General features: G+C 42.6%; 1 protein-coding gene across 1 annotated transcript in view; it reads left to right on the plus strand.

Moving 5' to 3' along the window:
• LOC115464403 (vomeronasal type-2 receptor 26-like) overlaps positions 1-21,263 on the plus strand; it is a 46,288-nt gene extending 25,025 nt beyond the window's left edge. The window contains exons 5-7 of the mRNA XM_030194785.1: positions 6,037-6,264; positions 18,672-18,798; positions 20,365-21,263. Coding sequence (XP_030050645.1) covers positions 6,037-6,264; positions 18,672-18,798; positions 20,365-21,263 — 1,254 coding nt within the window. The remainder of the gene's footprint in view (positions 1-6,036; positions 6,265-18,671; positions 18,799-20,364) is intronic.
• Positions 21,264-24,124: the final 2,861 nt, after the last annotated feature.

The raw sequence follows: 24,124 nt of genomic DNA on the forward strand, positions 1-24,124 counted from the left end.
GCACATCAGGGAATAAGGAGGAAGGGTTGAGGTGTGAGCAGATCGAGTATTAGTTACGTTGTGTTGCAGGATCGAGGCATTTAGGTTGGGTCATTAGGGCATGCCTTTTTGAATAAATTAGTTTTCAGTGATTTCCAAAAGTTTGATAGGTCGTGGGTTGTTTTCAAGGCATTTGGTAGTGCGTTCCATAGTTACATGCTTATAAAGGAGAAGCTGTCCATGTCCATAAACTTGTCTATGTAATACAATTAGCAAAATACATTAATTAAAACCACATTACCAAGAGAAGTATTAGAACAATTATACTAGATTTGCTTTTCCTAAGGCCTAGATTTAAGTCTAGTGTTAACATAGATAGTATCAGAATGCTGAGTATCGCAGTGCAATCCAGCATAGTGGCCAGTTGCTAGATGATGGAAATGTGAGAAGCTTGATTGTATTCAGTTATGAAATACATAGTTCTTATAATATCCTATTGATTGTATCAATGAAACTGAATATAAAGTAGAACAATTGAGAAATCAATGGTAGTAATGATAGAGAAGCCAATAATACTAAACTAACCCACATGGAGAAATTACAGCAGAGAAAGCATTGCACTATACATGTCATCTAGCACATTACATCTTATGTTTGTCTATATATTTTTGTAGTTTATACAGATCTACATATAAGGTAGTTTTGTTACCATAAGTCACGAGCATTCTCGTTGGATAAAGCAACCCAAAATTTGCGCCCAGATCCTTTAGATTAGCTCTCATTTTTAAAAAAAGATTTCTGCTTCAGAGTGATTGTCTTAGCAAGATCAGGCACAATCAATATCTTCTTAACTTGAAATAACAACAGATTTTTTTATTTTTTTAAATTTTTAGCCATTGTTAAAATCCTTCAAGTGTGCTGGTATTGCAGAACTTTTTTCACTATGGGTCTTCGATGTCTATGTCCTGTAAGCAACCTAGAGGAACCCTATGAGCTCTCTATGGGGCCCTTTTACTAAGCTGCGTAGGTGCCTATTTGCACCCAACATGCGTCAATTTGGAGTTACTGCCTGGCTACCGTGTGGCCCAGGCAGTAATTTTGTTTTTTTAAATGCGTCTAATAGAGCCGCATGCAGGTCCCTGGAGCAGTGTAGTGGTCAGTGTAGTGCACCATAGCGTTGGGGACTCTGGTCCCTATCTTCCTCTGCCTGCCACATTTGTGGTGGAAACTGTGAGCCCTCCAAAACTCACCAGAAACTCACTGTGCCACATAAAGGTGCCCCCTTCTCCCATAAGGGCTATTATGTACCGCTTTGGCAGTGGGTTTGGGGGGGGGGTGCTCAGCAGACAAGACAAGAGAGCAATGGTGAGATGTGTACCTGGAAGCATGTTTTTGAAATCCACTAGGGTGCCCCATTTATATTCTGGGATGTCTGGGAGACCAGTCTACTAAAAATGCTGGCCCCTCCTATATCCCAATGGCTTGATTTTCTTCATTTTTTTCTTGCACATTTTTGTTTTGAAAATGGACCAAAAACAAAATGTCCAAAGCACAAAACCTTGTAAGAAACAGTATTTTCTAAAACAAATGATTGACGTTCTTCTTTTTGGCAAATGAACTTCTTTCTTATTCAGATTTTGGACGCTTTTTGCATAATGTCTAAAGTTGGACTTAGACATCATATTGAAAGTGCCCCTCTATGTAATACAAATAGCAAGCCCCAAAAAGCAGACAAGCAAGTGGTCTGCAAAATCCAGTACATCAAAAAAGAGGAGCCGACCCATGTAGAAAAAATAAATATTATTCAATGCAGATACATGTTTCACCTTCACAAGAGCTGCGTCAAGTGTAGTCCAATGTTTTCCTTGTCTGGTTACTGCAGTGTAGCACACAGAATAAAACTCACTCTCAGTAAGTTCTCTTTTCCAAGTAGCAGCAAACTGACATACAGGCTGCCCTCAGTTGCAAATAGCTATATGTTTCTGAAAATCAGACAAAGATGATATAAAGTGGCATAATCCTTTATATACCTCTGAGTGTTACTAGAAGAATTAATAGTAGAGGAACGATATCCAAAAGAAATCCTCTTGGCACCATGACCCACATTAATGACTTAGAGCAGAGCTGATTGGGCCATTGTGAACCAATAGTAGTGAAGGAAAGTTTTTCATAGTCTTCAACGAATGCTGAAGAATGACTAAGTGCACATTTTGATAATGTACATCTCAGTGTTGCAATAGGTTAATACAGTAGTTCCCAAACCTGATCCTGGAGGCACCTGAGCCAGTCAGGTTTTCAGGATATCCACAATGAATATGAGAGTATGCACTGCCTCTACTGCATGCAAACCTGAATGGCTGGGGTGCCTCCAGGATCAGCAAAGTAGATATTCATATAAAAATTCACAGCAACCTCCAGTTTGAGTTGACAGTATCTAGGGTCATATATCACTGAAAAATAAAGTCCAGGTATTCAAAATAGAAAATCATTAAAGTCTTCCAACAGAATGTGTATAAAAAGATGTGGGTGTAAAATATTGTTTGAATAATAAACACAGACCACATAATGAGTACACACACTTCTTAGAGTGCTAGGAAAGTATATACCTATATACCATCTTTGTCTCCTGAGATAGTTGCCATCATACCGATTGCACACATTGGTTCATCTTAATGGCAGAGAAAAGGATGCCAGACAACCAGATACAGTAGTAAAAGAGAAAAAAATAGAATGGCAATGATTTAGAGGTGCCGGTCTCAACCGATTATTTGCAGACTCATTTTCAAAAGACATAGACATCCAAAAAGTGACATAAATCAGCATTTGGATGTTTATCTCACAGAAACATCCAAATCAGTATTATCAAAACCTTTCTTTGGATGTCTTTCTCTGAAGTTCATCAGAAGAACCTCCAAATCTCAAGGGGGCATGTCCAAGGCGGTACTTGGATGTTCCTAAGACTTGGACGTCTTTCACCTATAATGGAACAAAACAAAAATAACAAACAACTGTAGTGAGAACTGAACCCACTTCCCCAGGATTAAAGTCTGCTGCAGTAATCTCTAGGCTTCTTCTCTACTCCACACAAGAGGTGCCCCAAATGACCAGATGATCGCTGGAGGGACTTGGGGCTCACCTTCCCTTACTCCCCTAAATCACAAAACATTTTTCCAAACAGAATTTTCAAAAGGAAAAGATAGACTTTTTTTTGTAGAAAATGACCTTTCCTGTTCTGATTTTGGACGTTTTACAAAAAATGTCCAAATTCAGACTTAGATGTCATATCCAAAAATGCCCCTTGTGCATTTGACTTGCCCAATGTCACAAAGAGAAGTACTGGGAATTGAGCCCATGTTACCAGGAGCAAAGCCCGCTGCACTAACCAAGAAGCCACTCCGCTCTGTTTTGAATATCTTGCATGTGGAAGTCTTTTGTTTGAAAATGGACCAAGAAACAGGACATCCAAATCACAAGACGTCCATAGCATTTTCCAAAACAAAAGATAGACGTCCATCTTTATCGAAATGACCTTCTTTCCTGTTCATAATTTGGACGTCTTTATAAAACATACAAATCCTGATTTAGACGTTTCTTTTGAAAATGCCCCTCTTGGTGAATGATGTAGAGAAAGGGGAGATCCTGAAGTGTCAAGAAATGCAGTCTGAAACTAAGAAAATGTGGCAGAAAGATCCATATTTCCCATTGTTTTGGGCGACTCCGGCTTGATCAAAAATAACTTCTAAATGCACTTGATAAGATGCCTATACGTGACTCGTCTTATAACTATAGAAAGAAGTTCTCTTTGGCACAAGGCAGTTACTATGGGAAGCGTTAGCAGTAAATTTGAAAGACTGAAATCATACTCCACATGCCCTGGCTAAGCAGTGAGGTTCATTCCTGTCATGGTATGTGCAAAACTAATCCGTTTAACTAATCCACTTGGAGAAATTGCTGCAGAGAAAGCAGACAAAGCATTGCAATACAGATGTAGCACATTACATCTATACATTTTTGTAGCTCTCAGTGGCGTACTAAGGGGGGGTGGTGGGGGCGGTCCACCCCGGGTGCATGCCGCTGGGGGGGTGCTGCGCGCCTGTCCGCTATGTTCATTCTGTGCTCCCTCTGCCCTGGAACAGGTTACTTCCTGTTCCGGGGCAGAGGGAGCATGGAAACGAATGAAGCGGACAGGCATGTGGCACCCCCCTCCAGTGGCGTGCACCTGGGGAGAGGTTCTTTCGCCAGGGGGGTGTCCTATCACTGGGGGGGATCGCGCTGCACCCGGGGGGCGTGGAGCATCGGCGATTCGCCCCGGGTGTCAACGCCCCTAGGAACGCCACTGGTAGCTCTTCTGGATCTACATAGAAGGTAGTTTTGTTAGCATAAGTCACAAGCATTCCAAATCCAGCAATTTTCTAGCAAAATGGTCTCTGTGAACTTTTAGCAAGGCAACAAATGGTGATTATTAGCTCACCTATTTCACCCAAATAAATGACTGTTTATCCTGGTAAATTGCTTTGACAATCACCCTCAATATCACTAGCTTTTATCCCTCTCTTTCTTTCCCTTTATTTCTTATTTCTTTGTTTTTCTTTTTCTTTCATTCTCTCCATTTTTTCAGACTATGGAATCTAGTCAGACTTTAAATATATAATTCTTCCATTGCCCTCTCTCTCTCTCTCTCTCTCTCGTTTTTTTAAAATTATTTTCATAATAACAATCATACAGTTACCTGGCATTGATAAGTCAGTGATTCATACCTGCCTGCACTATTTTTCAAACATTGTTCAGTCTGGTATATTATGTGCTAAGGGAGTTTAGGATACAAATGGACAAGTTCCAAGCACATATAAAACATGATTTAATAATGGGTTTAAAATAAGAAAAAGCAGGTATGAATCGCTGAATGACAGAAGAGCTGAAGAGAAATGTCTGTAGAGGAAACAGGGCAACAGTAATGCCAGTAGTAATCAACACCTTTGGACCAGTATCTAAACACATTAGGCTAGGGGTGGGCAACCACATTCCTCGAGGACCGCAACCCAGTCGGGTTTTCCAGATTTCCACAACAAATATGCATATGATCTATTTGTATACAGTGGAACCATTACATGCAAATCAAACATATACATATTCATTGTGAAGATCTTGAGAACCCGACTGGTGTGTGGACCTCGAGGACTGTGGTTGTCGTCCACTGTGTTAGGTATTAATTAATATATTTATTTATGCATTCTTGTATCCCACTATTTTCCAAAACTGGTTTCAGTTCAAAGTGGCTCTTAATTTTAGGTTTAGATGAAGTTACAGTAGTGTCAACTCTAAAAAGCAGCTCTACTTGGCACAAACCATATGCTATGATGACAACTAAGAACATAAGAATAGCCATACAGGGTCAGATCAATGGTCCATCTAGCCTAGTATCCTGTTTCCAACAGTGATCAATTTAGTTCACAAGTACAACGCAAAAACACAAATAGTAGCAACATTCCATGCTACCATTCTTGGGAGTGGCTTCCCCATGTCTGTCTCAGTAGCAGACTATGAACTTTTCCAAATCTTTTTTAAAACCCAGATATCTAACCACTGTGACCACAATCTCTAGCAATGAGTACCAGAGCTTAACTATTCGCCAAGAGAAAAACTATTTCCTCCTGTTTTTAAAAGTATTTCCATGTAATTTCATTGAGTGTCCCCTAGTCTTTGTTCTTTTGAAAAGAGTAAAAAAATCAATTCACTTCTACTAGTGCAACACCACTCAGGATTTTGTAGACCTCAATCATATCTTCCCTCAGCTGTCTCTTTTCCAAACTGAAGAGTCCTAACCTTTGTAGCCTTTCCTTATATGAGAGGGTTCTATCCCCTTTATAATTTTTGTTGCACTTCTTTGAACCAATACCTAGAGATCTACATCCAATCTCTAAAATCTGGTAGACAGTGTATATATTTATATTATAATATTAATAATAATAATAATAATAATAACAATACAGTTGAGCAGAAATATGTTGAAGTTGGAAGTTAACGACAAATGTTCACTATTGAAATTCTAATTTTTAGCTTCATCATTATCTGAAGAACGTCCACTTTAAGAACAATCTGGATGAAGAGATCCTTTTTAATGAGAATAGAGAACTGAACACTGACTACAATATTATAAATCTGGTCCATCTACCCAATGGAGAGCAGCATCGTGAAATTGTTGGAAGTTATAATCTTTATGCTTCCCAAGGGCAGGATTTCATCATCAATGAGAAGGCAATTGTATGGGACAGTAAATTCACCCAGGTCAGATTTAAGAAACATTAGAGAATGAAGGAAGACACTGGACCATGTTGCATCATACATGTTGTTAACTGTATTATCACAATTTTACCTGGTGCTAAAATAATAGAGCATTAGACCTTGTAATTAGTTTTTGAATTGATAAAGAACAATTCTGGATGAGGATATTAGAAAAGTTCAAAAAGAGACTAAATTAGCGAGGAGAAGATCAGGTTTGAACCGATTTATTTATCTAAGTAAAGATTTAGCTAGATAGACAAAAGTCTATGAAAATTGCATCAGATATGACGGTCTTTGTTGGATCTAAGGGGTAAGGTTCAGAATGGTTAAAGTGGTACAGAATGAGGGTCTGGATTGAAGGGGGTAGATTCACAAAGCACTGACGTGGCTTTAACTCATTTTTAATATCCAAGCAATGGGTTTCACTACAGGTATTAACATTTTAAAATATGCTAATGCGGTCATTTGGTATTCCCTGGCCAAGGGAAACTTTTCACCAGGTGTGGGGCAGCATAGAAGAGTTGGTTAAGAAGATCATTGTCTATCAGCACCCCTTCTTTCTGTACAACCTGACTACCATTCTCTGGACTGCATCATGTACCAGTCAAAACCCTATCTTAACAATCCCCCTCCCCAGCTTAATAATGACTCAAACCTGACCTAGCCCTCCTTCCACTAACATTAAAAAATTGCCCTGGTGGTCTAATGGCCCCATCCCTCCCATCCTCCACCTCCTCACACACAAATTCCCTGGTAGTCTAGTAGTCCGTGAAAGAGTAGCCCATTGTGCCATGGCAGCTGCAGTGGCTAGTTGACCTCTTAGAAAGATTGCACATTTTTTTCCAATAGCATGGACATGAATGAAACATGGTGCATGTGTCACCAATTGCACATGTACAACATTTTCAGGAGTGTACATTCTTTCTGAAATGCTATGCCATCTTTGCAGTTTGTGCCCATTCCTTGGAAAGAAGGTACACTATATAAAAAAAAAACACACATACAACATGTTTTGAGCTGCCCATCCCTACAGACAGTTGAATGGGAGGAGAATATCATGTAAATGAGCAGTTGCTGTTGGCCTCTGCCTAATTCTTATCACTGTTATAAGTACTGAAATTTCAAGTTAACTTGCCAGTTCAGAACTCTAACTTGGGACTGTTCTGAATTACTTAAAGGAAGAAGGATGCAGCATGAGTGAATGTGAACAGCTTAGTAAAGAGGGGCTTCAATTTTAAATGTAACTGTCACAAAATGCCTAGCCACCCACCTGAGGTTACAACATTGCCACTGGCAGAAACCCAAACCGGGAAACCCAAATGGTGGCAACACTCCATACTACAAATCCCAGGGCAAGCAGTTGCTTTCCCATGTCTGTCTCAATAGCAGACTATGGACCTTTCCTCCAGGAATTTGCCCAAACCTTTTTCAAACCCAGGTAAGCTAACCACTGTTACTAACTCCTCTGGCAAAGAGTTCCAGAGCTTAACTATTGGTTGAGTGAAAAAATATTTCCTCCTGTTTGTTTTAAAAGTATTTCCTTGTAACTTTCTTGAGTGTCCCCTAGTCTTTGTACTTTTGGAACAAGTAAAAAAATCAATTTATTTCTCGTTCTACACCACTCAGGATTTTATAGACCTCAATCAAATCTCCCTTCAGCCGTCTCTTTTCCAAGCTGAAGATCCTTAACCTCTTTAGCCTTTCCTCATACGAGAGGAGTTCCATCCCCTTTATCATTTTAGTCACTCTTCTTTGAACCTTTTCTAAACTCGCTATATCTTTTTTGAGATACGGCGACCAGAACTGAATGCAATACTCAAGGTGCAGATGCACCATGGAGGAATACAAAGGCATTATAGTATTTTTGGTCTTATTCATCATCCCTTTCCTAATAATTCCTAGCATCCTGTTTGCTTTTTTGGCTGTCGCTGCACACCGAGCAGAAGATTTCAGCGTATTATCTACAATGACATTCAGATCTTTTTCTTAAGCCCTGACCCCCAGGTTGGACCATAGCATCAGGCAACTGTAATTCGGATTATTCTTTCCAATGTGCATCACCTTGCATTTGTCACATTAAATTTCATCCGCCATTTGGACACCCAGTTTCCTACAATATTTCACAGTTCGCACATGTTTTAACAGCCTTGAATAGTTTTGTATCATTTGCAAATTTGATCACCTCACTCGTCGTTCCAATTTCCATAACATTTATAAATATGTTAAATAGTACCGGTCCCAGTACAGATCACTGCTGCACTCCACTCTCCTCCATTGAAATAAATGATCATTTAGCCCAATCCTCTGGTTTTTTTTTGCAACTACCAATTGCTAATCCACACCAGAATCTTGCCTCCTATCCCATGACTCTTTAATTTTCTCAGGAGTCTCTCATAAGGAACTTTATCAATAGCTTTATGAAAATCTAGATACACATGTTTATTCATGCCTTCAAAGAAGTGAAGCAAATTGGTGAGGCAAGACTTCCCTTGGCTGAACTCATGCTGACTCTGTCCCATTAAACCATGTTTTTGTCTATGTGTTCTATAATTTTATTCTTTAAAATGGTTTTCACTATATTGCCCAGTACCAACGTCAGGCTTATCGGTCTATAATTTCCTGGATCATCCCTAGAACCCTTTTAAAAAATTGGTGCTACATTGGCCACCCTCCAATCTTCAGGTACTATGGATGATTTTAACGATAGGTTACATATTACTTACAGCAAATCAGCAATTTCATGCTTGAGTTCTTTGATTACCCTTGGATGTATGACATCCGGTCCAGGTGATTTACTACTCTTTAATTTGTCAATTTGGCTTAGTACATCTTCAAGGTTCACTGAGATTTCTTTCAATTCCTCTACATCATAACCCTTGAGAACCATTTCCGGTACAGGCAGGTCTCTTACATCTTCTTCCATAAAGACAGAAGCAAAGAATTCATTCAGTTTCTCTGCTATGGCCTTGTCTTCCCTGAGCACCCCTTTTATTCCTTCATTATCTAACGGTCACACAGAATCCCTCATAGACTTTCTCCTTATGATGTACCTGAAAAAGTTGTTACTGTGAGTTTCAGCCTCTGTGGCAAGTTTCTCCTCATATTCTCTTTTAGCCTTCTTTATTAATGCTTTCCATCTGACTTGCCAGTGCTTATGTTGCTTCTTATTTTCGTCATTTGGGTCCTTTTTCCATTCTTTCAAGGACAATATTTTGGCTGTAATGTACTCTTTTACTTCACCTTTTAACCTTGCAGGCTGACGTTTTCTCTTCTTTCCACCTTTGCAAATACGTGGAATGCATCTGGACTGGGCTTCCAAGATAGTATTTTTGAATAATGTCCTTGCCTGACTGAGGGGCATAATCAAACGCGAACGCCCATCTCCATACTACTACTACTATTTAACATTTCTAAAGCGCTACTAGGGTTACGCAGCGCTGTACAATTCAACATAGAAGGACAGTCCCTGCTCAAAGAGCTTACAATCTAAAGGACAAATGTACAGTTAGTCAAGTAGGAGTCATCAAATTGGGCAGTCTGGATTTCCTGAAAGGTATAGAGGTTAGGTGCCGAAAGCAACATTGAAGAGGTGGGCTTTGAGTAAGGATTTGAAGATGGGTAGGGAGGGGGCTTGTCGTAGGGGCTCAGGAAGTTTATTCCAAGCATAGGGTGAGGCGAGGCAGAATGGGCGGAGCCTGGAGTTGGTGGTGGTGGAGAAGGGTTTACCGAGAGGAGGGATTTGTCCTGTGAGCGGAGGTTTCGGGCGGGAACGTAAGGGGAGATGAGGGTAGAGAGGTAATGAGGGGCTGCATACTGAGTGCATTTGTAGGTAAGAAGGAGAAGCTTGAACTGAATGCGGTATCTGATCGGAAGCCAGTGAAGTGACCTAAGGAGAGGGGTGATATGAGTATATCGGTTCTGGCGGAATATAAGACGTGCAGCAGAGTTCTGAATGGATTGAAGGGTGGGATAGGTGGTTAAGTGGGAGGCCAGTGAGGAGTAGGTTGCAGTAGTCAAGGCGAGAGGTAATGAGAGCATGGATGAGAGTTCGGGTGGTGTGCTCAGAGAGGAAGGGGCAAATTTTGCTGATGTTAAAGAGGAAGAAGCGACAGGTCTTGGCTGTCTGCTGGATATGCACGGAGAAGGAGAGGGAGGAGTCAAAGATGACTCCGAGGTTGCGGGCAGATGAGACTGGGCGGATGAGTGTGTTATCAACTGAGATCGAGAGCGGAGGAAGAGGAGAAGTGGGTTTTGGTGGGAAGACGATAAACTCGATCTTGGCCATGTTCAGTTTCAGGTGGCGGTTGGACATCCATGCAGCAATGTCGGATAAGCAGGCCGATACCTTGGCCTGGGTCTCCGTGGTGATGTCTGGTGTGGAGAGATACAGCTGGGTGTCGTCAGCGTAAAGATGATACTGGAAACCATGGGATGAGGTCAGTGAACCCAGGGAAGAGGTGTAAATTGAAAAAAGAAGGGGTCCAAGGACAGATCCTTGGGGAACTCCAACAGAGAGTGGGATGGGGGTGGAGGAGGATCCATGAGAGTGTACTCTGAAGGTACGGTGGGAGAGATAGGAGGCGAACCAGGAGAGGACAGAGCCCTGGAACCCAAATGAGGACAGTGTGACAAGAAGTAAGTCATGATTGACAGTGTCAAAAGTGGCGGATAAATCAAGAAGAATGAGGATGGAGTAGTGGCCTCTGGATTTGGCAAGGAACAGGTTATTGCAGACTTTAGAGAGTGCTGTTTCTGTTGAGTGTAGAGGGCGAAAACCGGATTGAAGCGAATCGAGGATGGCCTGGGAGGAGAGAAAATCAAGGCAGCGGCTGTGAACGGCGCGCTCAAGTATTTTGGAGAGGAAGGGTAGGAGGGAGATGGGGCGATTGTTGGATGGACAGGTAGGGTCAAGTGATGGTTTCTTGAGGAGAGGTGTGACTACGGCGTGCTTGAAGGTGTCAGGGACAGTCGCAGTGGAGAGAGAGAGGTTGAGGATATGACAGATGGAGGGGGTGATAGTAGGAGAGATGGTGTTAAGTAAGTTGGTGGGGATGGGATCAGACGAACAGGTGGTGGATTTCGAGGAGGAAAGAAGGCAGGCGGTTTCCTCCTCGGTGATATCAGGGAAGGAGGAGAAATAGGCCAGGGTTGGTTGGTTGAGGGAGAGGGTTGAAGGGTGAAGGGGAGGAGGTGGCTTGGTAGTGAACTCAAGGTTGATCTTTTGCACCTTATCGTGGAAGTAGTCAGCCAGTGATTGAGGAGAGAGTGGGGGGGGGAGCAGAGGGCACCTTGAGGAGGGAGTTAAGGGTGGCGAAGAGATGACGAGGGTTGGAGCTGAGAGAGTTGGTCAATTGGGTGTAGTAGTCCTGTTTGGCAAGGAATACTACTACTACTACTACTTAGCATTTCTATAGCGCTGCCAGGGTTACGCAGCGCTGTACAAGTTTAAACATGGGGAAGGACAGTCGCTGCTCAAGAGAGCTTACAATCTAAAGGGAGGACTGGAAGGAGGATAGCATGAATTTGTAATGAAGGAAATCTGAATAGGTGCGAGATTTCCTCCATAGGCGTTCAGTAGATCGGGCACAGGAGCGAAGGTAACGGGTGCAAGAGGTCAACCAGGGCTGGGGATTAGTATACCTTGTGGGATGGGAGATGGATGGTGCGAGGGTGTCCAGAGCAGAGGAGAGAGTGGCATTGTAAGCGGAGACAGCCTTGTCGACAGACTCGGAGGACATGATGGAAGGGAGGAAATTAGAAATACTAGAGGGTAAGGTGGGAGGGTCAATAGCCTGGAGATTCCTGGAAGTAGTGGTTAATGTTGGGCGGGGCTGAGGGGGGGTGAAGAAGTGTGAAGGTGATCAGGTGATGATCAGAGAGAGGAAGAGCTGAGGCGTGGAAATTGGAGGGTGAGTCGGAAGAGGAGAGGACGAGGTCGAGACAATGGCCATTTCGGTGAGTAGGGGTGGTGGAGCACAGCTGGAGGTTGAAGGAGGATGTTAGAGTGAGGAACTGAGAAGCGTGAGAGTCGGATGGGTCATCAACGTGTATGTTAAAATCTCAGAGAATGAGGGACGGAGATGAATGATGAAGGAAAACAGAGAGCCAGGCATCGAAGTCAGTGAGGAAGGAAGAGAGAGATTTATAAGGGGGGGGGGGCGGTAAATGACTGCCACTCTGAGTTGCAACGGGTGGAATAGGTGGATGGCGTGGGCTTCAAAGGATGAGATGCAGTGAGATTGCAGTAGGTGGAGGGGTTGGAAACTGCAGGAGGGCGAGAGTAGTAACCCGATGCCTCCACTGCGGCCAACTGGGCGGGGACTGTGGGAGAAGAGAAAACCTCCATGGCATAGGGCTGCGATTGAGGCAGAGTCATCAGGGGAGAGACAGATTTCAGTTAGGGCGAGCAGATGAAGGGAGCGAGAGATGAAGAGATTGTGGGTGAAGGAAAGTTTGTTGCCGACCAACCGGGCATTCCACAGGGCACATGAGAAGGGGAGGGAAGAGGGGGGAGGAGGGGAATAGAGATGAGATTGGAGATATCCCTGAATCATTTGCATGGATAGGACGAGGACAGGTGGGGGGGACCTGGATTGGGATTGATGTCTCCTGCGGATAGCAGGAGGAGGAGCAAGAGAGTGCGGAGGAGGGTGGGGGAGGTAGGGCGACGAAGGCGGGATGCATTTAGGAGGAATGGGGATGGGTTAATGGTAGGAAGGAAGTGTTGAAGGTTGAGAGCTAGGAAGGAGAAGGAGGACAAGAGAGATGGTGAGGTGGTTAGAGATGGGGGTGAATAGGGTATTGCAGTAGTGAGTAGGACTGGAGAGTACATGGGTGGGCAGTGAGTTCTAGCGGTAGACAGCGGTAAGGGGAGGGGAAAAAGATTAGGCAGGGGTAGGGCAAGGAAGAGAATGTGTACAGGTGCCATAAGTAGTGACTGAGGCAGTAGTGACTGAGGCAGGTAGGTTGGTAGATGGGTTGAGAGGAAGTTGATGGGCTGGCGAGCAGGTAATTCAATGGGCTGACAAGCTAGCAGGGAGGGAGGCAGGCAAGCAGGGATAGGTGAGCTGGCGAGTAGGTAAGTCGGTGGGCTGACAGGCTAGCAAGGAGGGAGGCAAGGAGGCAGTCAGTCAGGAACAGGTGAGTGCGGTGGAGAGCTCGGCAGCAGGTTGTTGATGACAGCTAGCAGGGAGGGAGGCAGGCAGGCAGGCAGGATCAGGTTAGTGCGGTGGAGAGCTCAACAGCAGGTTGTTGATGGGCAAGTTGAGAGGCTGATAGCAGGCAGGTTGGCTGATTGGCTAGCAGGCACGCAGGCAGGAACAGGAGAGTGCGGTGGAGAGCACAGCAGCAGGACTGGAACAAGCTGGCAGGTTGGTTGAATGGCTAGCAGGCAGACAGGCAGGAACAGGTGAGTGTGGTGGAGAGCTCAGCAGCAGGACTTGAACAAGCTGGGATCAGTTGGATGTTGGTTGATTGATTGCAGGAACAGATGAATGCGGTGGAGAGACTGGAACAAGCTGGAGTAGTTTGGAGCAGAAGAGAGCAGGGCAGCAGGATTGGAGCAGGCAGGAACAAGCTGGAGCAGACGGACTGGAACAAGCTGGAACATGCGGACTGGAATAAGCTGGAGCAGACGGACTGGAACAAGCTGGAGCAGATGGACTGGAACGAGCTGGATCAGGAGGAGGAGGACTGTAACAAGCTGGAGCTGATGGACTGGAACGAGCTGGGTCAGGCGGACTGGAACAAACTGGAGCAGATGGAATGGAACAAGCAGGGAGAAGCTGGGGCAGGTGGACTGGAACAAGCAGGAGAAGCAGGCTCAGCGGCCAGGAGCAAGCTGGAGCAGATGGAGTGGAACAGGCAGGGAGAAGCCGGATCAGCGGACAGGAAAAAGCTGGAGCAGATGGACTGGGACAGGCAGAGAAAAGCTGGATCAAGCGGACTGGAACAAGCAGGGATAAACTGGATCAGGCAGACTGGAACAAGCTGGGGCCGATGGACCGGAACAAGCAAGGGGAAGCTGGATCAGGTCGATTAGAACAGGCTGGGGCCGATGGACTGGAACAAGCAGGGGAAGCTTGCATACGTGTGGGTCTAGTGTTCCCTGCTCCTCCAACTCAGGTGCCCCATCGGTGTTTTCTCCCAGGGATGATTCAGGTAGATGGTTTAGGTAGATCAATTGCTTGAGATCTCCGGTGCCTGAATCGGGCTCCAATCGGTCACAGGTTCTTTGTTAGCAAAGCTGATGTAATCCAACAATTTGTCAGACTACTCCGAAGTATTTCCGGCCGTTCCGGTCGATCAGGGGTGGCCCAAGAAAGACTAGACCGCTCGGGACCACAGGGGCTCGTTTACCGAGCTCCTTACCCGTCGGCCATCTTTAACAGCTCTCTGCAAATAGATGCTATCGGGTAGGTCTGGTGGGGAAAGGCTCACCTGCCTCCTTCCACTCCGCAGTGAGTCCACCCGATGTCCCTGCACCAGCCTCGCTCTATCTCCGAGCCAGCTCCGAATCGGATCCAGCCCGACACCTGCCTGGTTCAGGATGTGGACACGTCGTGGCCACGAGGCAGGCAAACCACCGCCGCAATCAATCTTGGCTCGCTCGTCTGTGTGGAGCCACAGCGAGGCTGTCGCGGTTCTGCAGTTTCCTGCAGGTCAGCTCCGGACCATTCCGGTCCGGTTGAAGACGGCGCAGCACGGCTAGGTAGGCCCACTCTTCCGGACCTCAGGCAAATCACCGCAATCAGCTTCCGCTCGCTCGCTGTGTTCAGAGTTGCAGCGAGGTCGTCGCGGTTCTGTGGTCTCCTATCGGTTGCGGGTCAGTTCCGGTCCATTCCGGACCAGTTGGAGATGGCTCAGCACGGTCCAAGTAGGTCCACTCTTCCAGACCTCAGGAGCTCAATCGCGGAGCTCCTTACCTTTCGGCCATCTTAATATGGTGAGATGACTTCATGATCTCCATGGGCGTCTATGTCCTAAAACGGATACGTGAAAAGGCGGGACAGACCGTATTTTTGAAAAAAATGGGCGTCCATCTTTTGTTTCGATAATATGGTTTGTGCCGGCCAAATGCATCGGATGTGTGCAGATTTGAGCTGGGCGGTATAGTTTTTCAGCAATAATAGAAACTGAAAGCGCCCAGCTCAAAAACGAACAAATCCAAGGCATTGGGACGTGGGAGGGGCCAGGATTCATAGTGCACTGGTCCCCTTCATATGCCAGGACACCAACCTCCCAAGTCCATAGCTCCCTTCCTTTGGGTGCTGAGCCCCTCAAATCCCCCCCAAAACCCACTGCCCACAACTCTACACCATTACCATAGCCCTAAGGGGTGAAGGGGGGCACCTACATGTGGGTACAGTGGATTTTGGGGGCGGTTTGGAGGGCTCCCATTTACCAGCACAAGTGTAACAGGTAGGGGGGTGGGCCTGGGCCCACCTGGGTGAAGTCCACTGCACCCACTAACAACTGCTCCAGGGACCTGCATACTGCTGTCATGGAGCTGGGTATGGCATTTGAGGCAGGCATCCAGGCTGGAAAGTTCTTTTTTTTTGTGGGAGGGGGTTAGTGACCACAGGGGGAGTCAGGGGAGGTCATCCCCAATTCCATCCGGTGGTCATCTGGGCAGTTGGGGCACTTTTTTGGGACTTGTTCATGAAAAAAAAGGGTCCAAAAAAAGTGACCCAAAATCGCGGGTAAAAATGCCTTTTTTTCGATTATCGGCTAAAGACGCCCATCTCTCCTCGGCCGATAACCACGCCCCAGTCCCACCTTCACCACGCCTCCGACACGCCCCCGTCAACTTTGTTTGTTCCTGCGACGGAGTGCAGTTGAAGATGACCAAAATCGGCTTTCGATTACACCGATTTGGGCGTCCAAGGGAGAAAGGCGCCCATCTCCCGATTTGGGTCGAAATATGGGCGTCTTTCTCTTTCAAAAATAAGGCTAATAGTGTCCTAATCTTTGCAGCCAATCCTTTTAGCTTCTTTTTAAACATTTTCCTCATTTTATTATAGTCACCCTTTTGAAAATTAAATGCAGCTACAGTAGATTTCTTTTGCGGGTTCATCCCAGATAGTACTCAAACTTGATCATGTTATGATCACTGTTTCCCAGGGGACCCGACACTGCCACCTCTTGCACTATGCCCTGCATGCCACCAAGGACCAGATGCAAAATGGCTCCCCCTCTCATCGGTTCCTGAACCAGCTGCTCCTAACATTTATTTATTTATTTATTTGCTGCATTTATATCCCACATTTTCCCACCTATTTGCAGGCTCAATGTGGCTTACAATATAATACAACAACAATCACATTGACAGGATAAGAAAATCAGAGTATAGATAACAATTAGGTGCATGAGAATACCATGGCAATCTTATTAACGGAATAACAATTTCAGCCTTATTGCAGTTAAGGTGCATAAAAACATTTTGTATAATGAGAAGTGGGTAAGTAGATAAAACATAACAGAATAATAACAGGACAAGATATAATGTTCAATAATAAGGGTGTAAGTTAGAATAAACGAGTTTGAAAAGTTTCATTAATCTTGTGTCTGGCGAAGTTTAGGTGCCGGATTTTTTATGGGGGATCTATTTTGTACGTTTTCTTGAACAAATAAGTCTTCAGTAATTTCCAGAAGGTCATCAGGTCATGTGTTGTTCTCAAGGTGGTCGGTAATTCATTCCATAGTTGTGTACAGATGTATGAGAAGCTGGATGCATGTATTGATATGTATTTAAGTCCTTTGCAGTTGGGGTAATGGAGATTTAAGTAAGTGCGTGATGGACTTTTGTTATTTCTCTCTGGTAGATCTATCAGATTTGACATATAAGAGGGGGCATCTCCATAAATAATTTTATGAACCAAGGTGCATATCTTGAATGCAATTCTATCTTTTAGAGGAAGCCAATGCAATTTTTCTCTAAGGGGTGCAGCACATTCATATTTTGCCTTTCCAAAAATCAGTCTGGCTGCGGTGTTCTGGGCAGTTTGAAGTCTCTTGATGGTTTGAATCTTGCACCCTGCAAGATCTAGTCAATATTCAGGTAATTGAAATCACCCATTGTTATAGCATTTCCCAATTTGCCAACTTTCCTAATCTCTGTAAACAGTTCTTCATTCATCTGTTCGTTCTGTCTCACCGTACGGTACTACAGCCCGAGAAGAATACTCTTTCCCTTCACACATGGAATTTCTATCCATAATGATTTCAAGCTGCTGTCTGCATCATTTGGAATGTTTATTTTATTTGACTTAATTCCCTCTTTAACATATTGTGCAATCCCCCTCCAATTTGATCCTCTCTATCATTGTGATACAATTTGTACCCTGTTAACACAGTGTCCCATTGATTGTCCTCTTTCCACCAAGTCTCTGAGATGCCTATTATATCTACCTCAGCATGTAGTGCTATATATTCTAACTCTCCCATCTTATTTTTTTCGGCTTCTAGCATTTGTATACGGGCACTCCAAATTGTGTTTTTTCCTTTGATCTACAAGCTGCTTAGGAGTTGAAGGGGATAATGTGCATTTTTTGTCTTGCTCTCTCATTAAGCTCAGGTCCACCTGCAGCTGTCACTTATGCTCTACACTAGCACCCTCCTTCCACCGACTGGGTCACAACCACATTTGGGTGAGTCTCCCACTCTCAAATTATCCCCAGTGATTTCTAGGTTCCTGAAGCCTCACTCCTAGTGGTCCCACAGTTCCCAGAAAACACTCACAGATCCAACACACAAACCACCAGGATTCTTTATCAGTCCAGGCAAGCAGAGTGAACAAACAATTGTGTTTATTCTATAAAAATATTTTTAGAAATTACCTGGGGAGATCAGGATATATAGCTGCTCACCAGTTATCAAATATAGCAGTTTTACAGGGCTACAGCAAACAGCCTTCTCTCTCTCTTGTTTCGAGTTGAGACTGGGGAAAAAACACTACAATCCAAATGAAAAAAGCTTCTTGGCCAGTAAGCGCCCAGTCAGTAAGTATTAAAAGTATACTGCAGACTGCCTTTCCAAAAGGCTTAAACAAAGAGATTAGCCCTGGATCTGCAGCAGCTTCGAAACGTAAACATGCATCACCTGCTGGACAAACTAGAGAAATACACTTCAGGAAGCACCCAATACATTTTAAAGACATTTTTATTTATTGCATTTGTATCCCACATTTTCTCACCTCTTTGCAGGCTCAATTTTACACACTGTTCTCTCACAGTAACCTGTAAAATAAGAAAGATCAGTACACATGACATTGCCATTTCAAGCTAAATTTCAGATTCCAACTGCTTGAAAGCATGAATTGTTCCATAGGTGGACAGATATAGCAACCTGCATTTTAACAATCATTGGTGAAGATTATGTCAAATTACCCAGATTTTTCTTTCAATATTCAGACACCTCCACAAGCCAAATGCAATGAGAGTTGCCCTCCTGGCTTCATGAAATTAACCAGGAAAGGAAAGCCCATCTGCTGCTTTGACTGTATTCCATGTCCACAAGGAGAAATCTCAAACCAAAGTGGTGAGTGATACCATGTGACATGTCAGTGACTGTGGGTTATTTGCTAAGGTGCTCATTTTCAAAAGAGAAAAACTTTCAAAAGAAAAAGTGGTAGATGGACCCTTTTCTCACCAAAATATCTAAATCAGGATTTTCAAAAGTCAGAATTGGGATGTTTCATTCTGCAGTTCATCTAAATAGCAAGGGGGTATCTTGGAGGTATGCTTTAGGCGAAACTTGGGTTGCCTTTACATCTGGATATGCCGGTAGGAATATATGGGTGTCTCTAGCATTTAGCGCATGTTAATCATTAACGTGTGCTAAAAACACTGCCACAGTTTAGTAAAAGACCCCCCCCCCTCAAACCCTTCCAGCCAAAAACTGAAAGTTTAAACTGTTTCCTCCATTTTTTTCTAAAGCCAAATCAAATCCTTCAAAATAGAAAGCACATGATCCTTTTTTGGTTGCATTCTGCAACAGCTGCAACTGACATAGGATGCTCAATGGTAATCCTTAGTACAAAGAATTACAGTTATCCAGCCTGGTGGTAACTGACACTTGGAAACCACAGCTAAAGTTTTCTAAAGGGGTGCTAAATCAATCCTAGGCTTCCATAAGTTGTCTGAACTACAGAGAAGATCTGTGTTGTACCGTCAAATCATGCTGTACTTCTTTGGGAACCAAAGCCTGATTATCAATGTGAGAGGCCACTGAAAATACTCTATCACTTCTGCTCATATTTAACATTTCCAGTTTATCTGGATTCATTTTTTGTCCAGCCTTAGCCAATCATATTGCAGTGATAAGTGGCAGAAGTGACAGGCAGAAGCAGACAGACAAATTACCATGCCCATACTTTATGGGGTTAATTTAATATATATATATATATATATATATATATATATATATATATATATATATATATATATATATATATGACCAAATTCTATAAATGGTACTTAAAATAGCACTTACTGCCAGATTTTATATACTAAATTGTTTAATGAGCCACTTTATCATAAAAACTTGTTATAAATCCCTGTGCCTAAATTAGGTATGGACCCCCTTTAATGCATAATAATGCATATAAATTAAAGGAACACCCTTGATCCTCCCATGACCCTCCTATAGCCGTGCCCCCTTTTTGGACCCACTAACCAGCCAGTGCCACTGAATATCAGCAGATAGCCATGCACAAATGAATTAACCATCCAGAAGCCTTTTACGGCTGGTTAAATCATTTTGGATATCAATCTTACAGTGTTAATGTTGCTCACTTTCTAGAAAATAGATGAAAAACAAAAGTAAAAAAAGGAGTAAGATATAGAGGAAACAATAGCAGCTATGTATTTTTTATTTAGTGAGATGAGTTGAAATTATTCTTAGCAAAGTGTCTACTGTACATACTGATTCCGATTGTAACTGGTTGATGTGCATCAAAACTGCTTCACCATTCTAAACATCAAGATATTATAGAACAACATTATCTGCTGTAGCCTGAAGTATAGAGAATTAATTTAATGTTCATGCACTATCCCAAAACCAATGATGTTTATGAGATATTGAGACAATATTCATCTTCCTCAGATATGGACAACTGTATGAAATGTCGAGAAGACCATTGGTCCAATCACAAGAGAGATACCTGTATCCCAAAATTGATAGTTTTCCTGTCCGATGAAGAAGCTCTGGGGATGGCTTTGACTACCAGCAGCATTTTCTTCTCTTTTATCAATGCAATCATTCTGGGAATCCTCATTCATTACAGAGACACACCTATTGTGAGAGCCAATAACCGAGACATCAGCTATATCCTCCTCATCTCCCTTATGATCTGCTTTCTATGCTCTTTGATTTTCATTGGCCGTCCTGAACCCGTGACCTGCATTCTCCGTCAGACTACTTTTGGGATGACTTTCTCAATCTCTCTCTCATCTATTCTGGCAAAAACCATCACTGTGGTTATGGCCTTTCATGCAACCAAGCCTGGAAGTAAGCTCCGGAAATGGATGGGTTCCAGGATCTCATATACTATAATACTTTCCTGCTCTCTTTTTCAATTTACTCTCTGTTTCATCTGGTTGTTTACTGCTCCCCCATTCCCATATCATAACATGCAATCAGAAACTGGGGCAATAGTAATTGAATGTAATGAAGGATCAATGATTGCATTTTACTGTGTTCTGGGTTTCCTGGGATTTCTGGCTGGTATCAGCTTCATCACTGCGTTCTTATCAAGAAATCTACCCGACAGTTTCAATGAGGCCAAGTACATTACTTTCAGCATGTTGGTGTTCTGCAGTGTTTGGATAACTTTTATCCCAACATATTTGAGCACAAGAGGAAAATACATGGTAGCAGTGGAGATATTTGCTATACAAGCTTCCAGTGCTGGACTGTTGGGATGTATCTTTATGCCCAAATGTTGCATTATCCTATTGAGGCCCGACATGAATAGCAGGAAATATCTGACAAAAAAGAACTGAAATGAATGTTTTTTTGAAATTCTATGGAAGATAAAGCTGTGTTCATTCAAATTTGTAATCAATAGAAATAAAACAAAATAAAACATGGAAAAGAAAATAAGATGATACATTTCTTGATTAGCTTTCGAAGGTTGTATTAAGTTATGTCCATTAAAAAAGGTATCATCTTATTTTCTTTTCCATGTTTTATTTTGTTTTATTTCTATTGATTACCTTTAAAAGTGGACTAACACGGCTACCACACTCCTCTATTCAAATTTGTGGAACTGTCTTTGATTTAGATCTTTAATTCATATGATAATTAATGCTATCCCTTAGTCTTGCATTCACTCCTAGAACCCTACTACTCAAAGAGCCCGATATTCAAAGCAATTTAAATAGGTAGGAGAATCTCCTGCCCTCTTAAATCCCCTTGGACCACATATCACCCGATATTCAGTGGCACTAAACCAGAAAGTACCGCTGATTATTTCCTCTGACTGTCATTAAAACAATTCACAGGTCAAGGACAGTATGGGAGGAGGAATTAGGGGGCAGCCCAGTGTTATGTGGGTGCCTTTAATAGTCAATGCTATCACCCTCATTGCTCAGTGGCCTAATTTAGGCCAACTCAAAAGCTGTCATATATTAGGCCACTAAGAGATGAAGGCACCAGCACTGAATATTGGCCAGCACCCGATTAAATTTTATAATGTGCTTTTATTGCTGTGATCCCTCTCTCAGCCTCCCTCTCCCTCTAGCCCAAGCCATGTAGAAACCAAGTGCTCCCCTCCGAGCAGCCACGACGGATCATGGCAGGTGGGAGCAGACCTTTATGTGTTTAACTTATAAAATGACATGTATATTGTCTGTATTTAGTTATAGATCATTAAATAAAGTTGTAAACAGTTCTTTTTGTTGACAAAAGTATGACAAAGAAATTTTGAGTTATTCTGTTTCAGACTTGTAGTAGAATATTTGTTTCTTTCCTAGTTAGATTATTGCAACATTGTATATATAGGATGTACAGTATGGTTTTGAAAAAACTTCACAGTTCAAAATTTAGCGATTAGATTAATTTTTTTCACTATGTTGTGATGAACCAATATCTCCATATTTTCTTAAACGTCATTCATTATCTGTGGTAGCGAGGTCTTATTTTAAATTGTACTGTACGGTCTTTCAGTCCTTTTATGAGGTACTCCATGCCACTTGATTGGGTTCTTCTCTCTTTTAAATAGACAACTAGTATGAGGTCAGGTTGGAGTGGAGGAGTAGCTTAGTGGTTAGTACAGTAGACTTTGATCCTGGGGAACTGAACTCAATTCCCACTGCAGCTCCTTGTGACTCTGGACAAGTCACTTAATCCTCCATTGCTCCTGGTACAAAATAAGTACCTGAATATATGTGAACTGCTTTGAATGTAGTAGCAAAAACCTCAGAAAGGCAGTGTATCAACTCCCATTTCCCTTGAAATTTCCTTCAATTGGTTCAGTTAAGTCTATTAAACAGTTATGTGCATCCATGCCTTATAAAGCTGCCTAAGTTTGGAATTCCTTTCCTATTTCAGTCCATGCTCTTAGGGACTACTTAAATTTTTAAAAACATCTACAAACTTTTAAATTTAAGAATGATGTGGGCTAATATATATCTCTCATTATGATGTAGATTGTAATTCGTGGATTATTGTTTGGGTTCTTGTTATTGTGATCCACATAGAAGTATACAGTCTTTTGAGGAGAATAAATCTGATACTTGTTTATTTGTTGCACTTGTATCCCACATTTTCCCACCTTTTTGCAGGCTCAATGTGGCTTACATTATGCTGTAATGGTGATCACCATTTCCGGAATGAGAAATACAAAGTGGTATTGCATTAAAGTTCATAAATGATAGAGTAAATTATAGAGTAAGTTAGATAATGCAATGTAATGTAAACTCTCCTGGAAGGGATTGTTCTGTACCTACCAATTGACAGACATTTCTTGATGGTCTAATTAGTTTCAAATCATGAACTGAGCATAAATTTCTGTGAGGAGTATATATTGCCATAAAATCTTTCAGTTAGCCCTGACTTAAACCATAAAGAATTTTAAAAATAAAAATTAAAACTTGAAATTCATAGGAGTTCTGTGATGTCAGGCCTTGAGTAGACTTTGTCATTGAACTTCCTGTTTTTGTAATACCAGCAAGCAAATGACAAGTTAAGACAATATTCAGACTTAACCAGTCATGGGTTAGCAGATAAAGATAGGACTGCTATTTATGCGGTACTATTTATCCACTTGTCTTAGTTAGTTAGTTAGTTAGTTAGTTAGTTAGTTAGTTAGTTAGTTAGTTAGTTAAGTTCTGAATATTCTACTTTAACCAGTCACACCCACAAAACTACCCCAGAATGCCCATGACATAGCCTTCTTTAAGATCGCTAAACAGACATTTTCAGCAGTGATAAGCAGTTAAGTGCTGCTGAAAATGGCCAGTTAGCCACCGACAAGTGAGTTAACCAGTCGGCAGCCGTTCCCGGCCAGTTAACTTGTTTTGAATATTGGTTTGTCTATGTGCAATGTTTTCCAGTTTATTGTTTTGTCCATCTTGAAGGCTGAAACACATATTCTTTTGTGTAAAACTGTAGGAATATGTAAAGGAAGAAAAATACAACCCAAAAGAACACTTTCACTGATTACCATTATTTTCTTCCTCACTAAGAGATCCTATAAGTCTCTGTATGCAATGGGGTAAACCCAGGACAGGATCAATCCTGTTGGGCAAATCTGGATCCAGTTGGCAACCCTAAACCAGTGTAAGGACTCATACTTGAGTACACACACTCACCATTAGAAACAAAGAAAGAATGCATTGGTTGTTCTACAGAATGGCACTAT

The sequence above is a fragment of the Microcaecilia unicolor genome, chromosome 3 (assembly GCF_901765095.1).
Source record: "Microcaecilia unicolor chromosome 3, aMicUni1.1, whole genome shotgun sequence".
Taxonomy (NCBI): domain Eukaryota; kingdom Metazoa; phylum Chordata; class Amphibia; order Gymnophiona; family Siphonopidae; genus Microcaecilia; species Microcaecilia unicolor.